This window comes from Sitophilus oryzae, unplaced genomic scaffold (genome assembly GCF_002938485.1).
Source record: "Sitophilus oryzae breed Bouriz unplaced genomic scaffold, Soryzae_2.0 scaffold_1559_pilon_pilon, whole genome shotgun sequence".
NCBI lineage: Eukaryota > Metazoa > Arthropoda > Insecta > Coleoptera > Curculionidae > Sitophilus > Sitophilus oryzae.
The window spans coordinates 429,275-437,497 of NW_022146235.1; the positions used below are offsets into that span (position 1 = coordinate 429,275).

The window sequence follows — 8,223 nt, forward strand, 5'->3', positions numbered from 1 at the left end:
TCTTAAATAACTTTTAGATAGTTTTTTAACTAGTTTTTTCTTTTTTTTTATTGTGCTTTTTATGGCTTCTGACGAAGGGGGGGGGGGGAATATAACTCCTAAAACGTTTAGTTTAGTAACTTTTCAGTTAGGCAAATTTGTGTTACTGATAGAAATCCCCTGACAAGCACGTTTCCATATGGATTAGATATTTCCTGTATATATTTACAAAAAATAATTTTTAACAGATTTTTTTTTAAATATAGACACATTTAATTGTTCATAGATTTCAACTTGGTTTCATTTTTTATTTGTTGCTTTCATATTATTGTTAAAAATAATCAAAGGATATTAACTCCATTGGCATTGTATAACAGCGTTCTTTAGTATCTAGGAGTCTATTACGACACACCCATGGATGTAGCCTGTTCCAGTTAGACTTCTGAAACGTAGTCCAAGTCCCATTTAAGGCTTCCATCCCCGAAAAATGCCGGAGTTATGAATGAATCGAATTCGGCGAATAACGGCACTGTCGTTCCGAGAATTCGCGCCCGTATTTGAACGATCAATACTAGCGCGATCGTCACGACCAATCGGAAGGCAGCTTGTTGAATACGCGCCCAATGGGACGACGATGTTGCATATTCCAGGCCTTACTCCCACCCTGACGTATTTCATTGATAAGTGTGTGGGTGCTTGATGTAGGGGAGACTACGGTTATAAATAGAAGTAACAGCGTAGGGGGTGACACATTTCCCTCACAATCTGCGGCAGATCAAGAGTGCAGTGCCGGTGTATAGTTACAGTTGATATTTTGTGTTGTGTTGTTAATTTAAAATGGTAAGTCTCAAAATTATTTTTCTAATTCATAATGTTTTTTAATTAAATATGTTTTTAATAAAAAAATATTTTTTTTATTACATCTAAATAATATATTTTTTTAAACATACAATTAATCTATTTTTTTGTCTAATAAACACAATGCACAATATATTTAATAAATATAAAAATATATTTAGACAATAATTATATTTCAATTATTTACAATATATAAAAAATATATTTTCAAATAAAGATAAAATAATAGTATAATATATTTTATTTAATATTAACAGAACAACTCGTATAATTAAGAAATTATATTGCTTTTAATTAATAAATTAAAATTATTTAAGATTTGTAAAGAATAGTGTGTTTTAATATGATTTTATATTATTATGGTTTATATTGTATTATTAAAAATAACATTTTAATGACTATTAGTGTTTATTTTATTATTTAGCATACCGGATGGTCTTTTATTAGGGAATCTTATAAAAATGTTCGTTTATGAACTGCAGGTTGTAGAAATTTAATTTTTTTCGATTTTTTGGAAAAAATTAAGCTCGATATTTGAAAAAAAAATAAAAAGTTTTCAGATTTATCATTTCAGTCAATAACTATCTAATCAACATATTTATTTTTTGTTAAGAGATATTTTTTTAAGTAGAAAATACCGGAAATACACATTTTTTCACTCTGTGGATTTATACAGGTACCGACATAAATTTATTACTCTTCAAACGAATTAAGAAATATGTAAGTGGCGCTTTCTATAAATATGAGCTTTATTGACACCGAGATCAAAATTTTCGTATCAAGAAACATCATCAATTTTCAACCAAATATCAACATCGTCATCAATTTTCATCCAAATATCGACATTAGTTTAGAAATTATTTGGAAAAAATTGATATAAAAATGAAGTTTCTGCAGAATAAGTTGCTGTAATTTCCCGAATACAATTCGGACCACCCTGTATATAAGAATAAAATTAATATTTTATCTTATCCAGTTCTAAACAATTATTTATTATATAAAAAATATATTCGACAATAAAATTATAGTGAAAACTAAAATAATTACTGTGAAAAGCGCCATATGGTAACATCTAGTTAACGAATTTTTTATCTTTATTAGCGATATAATACAAATGCCAATAACGTTTAAATATCCTACCGCGCTTGTGTTGGTTTTCCTGCCACAAAGCGTAGCGTATTAATCACGCATGGACGAGAATCCACTTGTTGAAAAAGCGCCATTGATCTCATAACGCCTCTATGAATTTACCGGAACAAAAATTTAATCAAAGACCAAAGTAATCTATAATATAATACCTGACTGAATATCCGTTATCACAGAAAACCCTTTAAATTTATATGAAAATTTTAAATAAATCAATAACGTATCTTAAATTTTATTGTTATATTATTTTCTTTTATTTCAGATCGCTCTTAAAGATTTACCCATAATGCAAATCCTCCTAATCTTTTTAATTGACTTGGTCACTTCTTACCCTAGTAACATATATGGTACTAAACGGTACGGAAGGTACCGCTCTACTGTTGATCCTATTGATCCATATGAGACTACTTACGTCCGTACCCAGAGGTACCCTTACACCTATTATCCAAATTACGCACAAGCATACCCAGACGACTACTACTACACTCCAGACGCTTACCCAATCTATTATATATATCCTCGAACATCCAATTATGATCTTTATCAAGCTGGTTTGCCGTATTACTATCAAGAAATGCAACCAGCGAGAAGCAAGTACGACTATTACAATTACGTGGATCCGACGATAAATGATCAGGAAAGAATCGTACAGGATATGGAGAGAGAGCAAAGAGAAAGATCCCAACCGATTGGACATGAGATTCGATACGAGAATGACTATAATTTAGAGGGTGACTCTAACGTAGACGAAACTAATGCTGCATTTTTAAATAACCTTATGATGCAACAAATGTTCCAAGGAACAGATAAACCCTCCAAAGAAAAGGGTCCATATTACGATCAATATCCCTACGATTACGCAGTAGATGAAACCTCCGATGTTATTACAATTCCATCCAAATGGGATGACGTCCCATACGACAGGCCGGTCAACGTTGAAGACGAAGACGTTAAGGAGCTGAAAGAACTTCCCAAGAAACAGAAACAAAGGAAAAATCGGGATAGAAAACAGCGCAGACAGAGAGTCAAACCTAACAACGGCTTGGTGAAAAGAAGTCAGGATGACGTAGTAGTCTACACAGACCGTAAGCCAGTAATTAAAGATGTATTAATCACCGAACCTCCAGTACCATCCACTGAAGGACCTCGAAGGGACGTGAGAGGACAGAAAGAAGAGGTGCTGATGAGACCGGCAACACCAGTACGTCATCCGTTTTCAGAATCCGTATTGGGTATGATCAATCAGCAAGAAGAGAGAAAAAGGTCACCGTCAGTATATGATACCATCAGAAAAATGCTAGAGATGGAAAAGAAATACGAAGATGTAAGTATCTATATAATTTGATACTAAAAAAATGTTTGACTTGCATTGTATATTGTCGGTGATCTGAACGAAACGTGTAAGTTAAAACAAAGACAATGGAAGTTGGAAATTCTTTTAGTTTCTATATTGAATCATTGTTTATATCTATAAAATAGATCGTAAATAATTTTAGTTTGCAACTAAAACAAAATTGTGGTTCTATTTCTGCAAACTTCGAGTTTTCTAAGATATAATTTAAACTTCATATAAAGGCAATATCTGCTTACAATATGCATTATATCTTATAACAAACTGCAACGTTGTAGTTCTCCAGACAATAGAACTGATACAGGTATAATACAAGATATACCGGGTGCGTCTCAAAAGTGGCTCAACCCTATAACTTTTTTTATTTTAACAAACAAAAAAACGAGATTTGGTATGTTAGTATATGACATTTTTTGACAGTTTTTGGTCACTTCCTGTTTCACCAGAAATTACTACAACTTTTGATTTTTAAATAGCACCCTCGGTATTTTTTTACTTTATTCGATAGAAAATGACATTTTGAATAGAATGACATATCAAATTTCAACTTTTGACATACTCGCTTAATAAAAAATCGTATTTTAAAGTTCAATCTAGAGTGCGATGGCTATGTTAAAAACACTAACTCTTAATCAAGGCACCTTGGAAAAATAGATTTGATCGTCTAATGCTCTTAGTGTATTTTCCTGGCCAGTTAGAAACGGCTCAAATCGTTATTTTTAATCATTTTTCAATATTTTCAAATGGAACGGGGGTGGCTCATTAGCATATTTGGAAAAAGCATTTTTTTACGAATCATTTGATACCACACACTTGGCATTTCGAGTCAAATTTTCGTTATGAACCCCAAGTTATAATTTCAAATACCATATGCGAAAATATCAAAAGTTGACATATGATATTTTATTCTATTCAGAGTGTTATTTTCTATCGAATAACGTAAAAAAATTCCGAGAGCGCCATTTAAAAATCAAAAGTAGTCATTTCCGGTGAAACAGGAAATGACAATTGAATACGTCCATCCATTCTGATTTATGTCATATACTAACATACCAAATCTCGTTTTATAACTGAAAAAATAAAAAAGTTATAGGGGTGAGCCACTTTTGAGACGCACCCGGTAGATTGTATGGAAGTAGTTTAAAATTCGTTTTAATTGAACAATTTTAACAATTCCGATATTTTCAAAGTTATTCATTAATTTTATTGTTTTTCCCCGAATAAATTTGACAAACCCCATTATTACATGCAAATTGAATGACCCCACAGAAGTTAAAATTTAATTAAAAGAAAATTTTAAACTACACAAATTTAATTCTCTAAATCGAAATAATAAAAAGGAAATAAATCGAATTTTTTATCGTTATTGAAGTAATAAATTTTATCATTATTTCTGCAAAAATATTTTCGGGAGAGAAAAATAAAGAAAGGGTGTGGTAAAATGACGTCACAGGCGACAAAGAGTGCCCGTGATGTAATAGACTGGCGAAAATTTGGCGCGGAGCCAAGTTTTGTCGACGCCAGTCTCCACTTATAGCGCAGTGCAGTAGGCATGAATGAAAAGGAGATGAAAAGCCTCCAGCGGTTGCAGCTACAAAACTAAAATCAATAAAAACTTTTTTTTATCTAAATCTAACATTATAATTCTCTTATTTTATTAAAACATTGCATATTATCTTCCAGGAACATCCTGACGAGGAACTTCAGGAACCAATGAAAAAGCGCATCGTTTCGAGCGAGGACAGCTTGACCAGACAATTATCCGTTTTGAAAAAAGCACAGTAAACATGCCAAATTCTTTCAAAATTCTTTAAAATTTATACTGTACAAATAGATAGGTATATTATAAAATTAGAGCGATGTTTACACTTGCAGAATTTGGAAACTTCTATATATTACTAAATATACACAAATTTAACGCTCTATTTTACTAATCAGAACGAGTTTCCAAAAATTGTAACAGAAAACATACGAGTGAATTGACTTAGATGGTTCAAAGACTGACAGAAATGAGTATTATTAATTTCTAAATTAGACAAAGAACTTTTGCCGTTCTTCTCTGCTTTTAACAGATCCTTCCATTTTAGGTAGAAACGATTGTACATAATTAGAATAGAAAGCACTTTATAGATTTAAATACAAATCATCAATAGCATAATTTGACATGTTACAATTTTATCAAATAAGATACTATTAAAGTAAATAGAGTTAGTATACTAGATAATGTCTATTTAAATGCAAAGTACCTAGAATGTGCTAAGATAGTTTTCTTGTTTATGATGTCACAGGGTATTTGGGAATGAATGGACGTGTTATGCAATTTTATTTTTATATGACGTGGATTAGAGAATCAAAATCTTACCAAGAGCTTTGTATTTAACAAATGAAGATAAGCTTTATTGAGCTCTCGAAAATTGCAGATTTAACCTGTGATATAGAGAAAAATGGACTGTGCTTGTTAGTATACATATTGGAAGTTTAACTAACTAGTTGAAACATATTAATAGAAATGTATAATGTAATTTAAAGGAACCACATCTTAATTCAAATTTAATTGTAAAATTACAGTGATTCAGTGTTACGAAATAAGATATTTATTTTCTTTATTATCATTGCAAAACTATTTAAACTAAATTTCTTTATATTTTTACATACCTATATCTTACAATCAAAATAATGGACGGTTGGCTTAAAAATAAACTATACTTCCATTTTATGTGTAAAATTACAACGTGGATGGCATCGATCGTTATTTCCAAACCAACTTAAGCCTTTTTATATATACAGGGTGTCAGAAATAAGTGCAAGCATTTTAACTGGTAGTATAGTTCAACCCCAGAAACACGCCTAGGAGGTTTTTTTCGCGATTTTTTTTAATTCAGTTTTTTTTTTGGAAATGTCTTTCAGTTTTTATTTAAAATTCATAATTTCTTGATAACATGGCAACATAGGTAGTAGATTAAATTTACAAGAAAGAAAATCCAGAAAAGATCCATTGGTTCTCAAAATTTTAGCAAAAAATCTTTTTTTTTTGAAAATTTTCAATGTAAAATAACTCTGTTATTTTGGACTTATTTGAAAAACGATAAAGAGAAAATATATTTCTTTTATTGAGATCTACAACCACTTAAAATACTTGCACTTATTTCTGAGACACCCTGTATAAGTATTAATAATAATTACTGAGACAAATATGCATCTTTTTTAATGAAATATAATAATTACACCTGTGGGTTTATTTAAATTTTACTAATACTTGTTAACCCTTTTTATACCGTATTAGTAAAATATAAATAAGCTTACAGCTATAATTATTACATTTCATTAAAAAAAGATGTATATTTGTCTCAGTAATTATAATTAGTACATATCAACGTAGATATATAGGTTTCAGAAAATGTCACCTATATGTTACTATATTTTAACTTTACTTAAAATTATGTTTTTTTAAGTTTAACTATACCAATATTTTATGTATATGTTTTCCAGAAATATATGCATTTTGCTAAATACAAAATATAAAAGTAAATAATTAAACATGCCAACTATGTAAAATTGTTATATAAATGTGCAACTTGGAAAAATATCTTGAAGCTGAAAATGTCTGCTTTAATTTAACTGACAATAAGTTGAATATAATGTATATAATTAGATTTCACCTCTATTTTGCCAATATACAATATAGAGCTGCTGCTAGCCTTTAAGAAATTGTTAAATTTTAGTGCAACACAGGAAAATACAGCACATGTGTATTTTTGTAGGTAGAAACTTAGAAGTAAGATCTTGTGCCTCTCTATTTTTTTCGTGCAGCAATTATAGAATTCTTTAGTTAACTAGGGCTGCTTTAAATTCAATTTATATTTCTTATGTGGTTTGATCTGTTATGTATTTAATAGGAAAGCAATGGTGCTTCTCTATATATCCTGAGAACTTACCATCTAACAACTGAAAGACATCGTTGCTTTCTTAGAATTCAAAATCGGTCAATTGTATTTTATCTTATTTCAAAGGGATTTTTGTAATACTGCCTATCAAATCAATGTAGAGATAAATGAGAGATATTGAAATTTATTACAAAAATCCTTTATTCTCCAGAATATAGTTTTAGCCCACATATTTATTTATTTTTGAAGTGGTTTGAACGATCAGGTAATTAACAGGAAAGCAATATTTTTCAACCAATCCTGAGCTTTATCGTAACATCTTTCAAAATTGAACAATATTGCTTTCTTAAAATTCAAAATCGTTCAAATTTAACTATTCACAACTAAGCATGGTATAGACTATTAATTTTGATTTAATAAAAGTGATATTTGTAATTTCGTCGATCATAAATATGTATAGTTAAAGTAAAGATATCGAAATTTGTTACAAAAATCACTTAATACAATTATATATCGTTTCGGCGCAAACACTATTGTACATATCTCTTCATATTTTTTTACAACAAATGTATATATTAAATATATTTTGGTAATATATTAAAAAACACTACTGAATGTAGCTGGCGTACTATAATACAATTAAGAGAAATTATTCTGTTTAAAAGAAAATGATAAAAACTCACAGTGAATCCGTGTGTATTGTATCTTACTGACTGATAATAAATGTCAATATTAACATGATCTTGTGTGTTTTATTACCTTCATATTACTTCTTCTTACAAGTTCACGGGACCTACAGTTTATCACCGAATCCGAATGGCACTATTTGAGAGGCTGTAAAAGGCAAATATACTCAAGGTGGTTTGCCATTGCCTACCTTGAGGTGCCGGTTCATTGGTTGCTTTATTTAGATAAATAAATATTTTTATTTAAATAAATAAAGCGACAGTACTGGCTGGTGATCGAACCCAGTACCTACCGACACATTACCGCTGGAGCTACGGC

At 30.1% G+C, this 8,223-nt stretch overlaps 1 protein-coding gene across 1 annotated transcript; it reads left to right on the forward strand.

Moving 5' to 3' along the window:
- The first annotated feature begins 730 nt into the window (after nucleotides 1–730).
- LOC115879029 lies at nucleotides 731–6,143 on the forward strand. Its single transcript, XM_030895658.1, has 3 exons — nucleotides 731–819; nucleotides 2,246–3,307; nucleotides 5,018–6,143. Exons 1-3 carry the CDS (start codon nucleotides 817–819, stop codon nucleotides 5,117–5,119), a joined length of 1,167 nt encoding a protein of 388 aa, XP_030751518.1. The 5' UTR covers nucleotides 731–816; the 3' UTR covers nucleotides 5,120–6,143.
- Nucleotides 6,144–8,223: the final 2,080 nt, after the last annotated feature.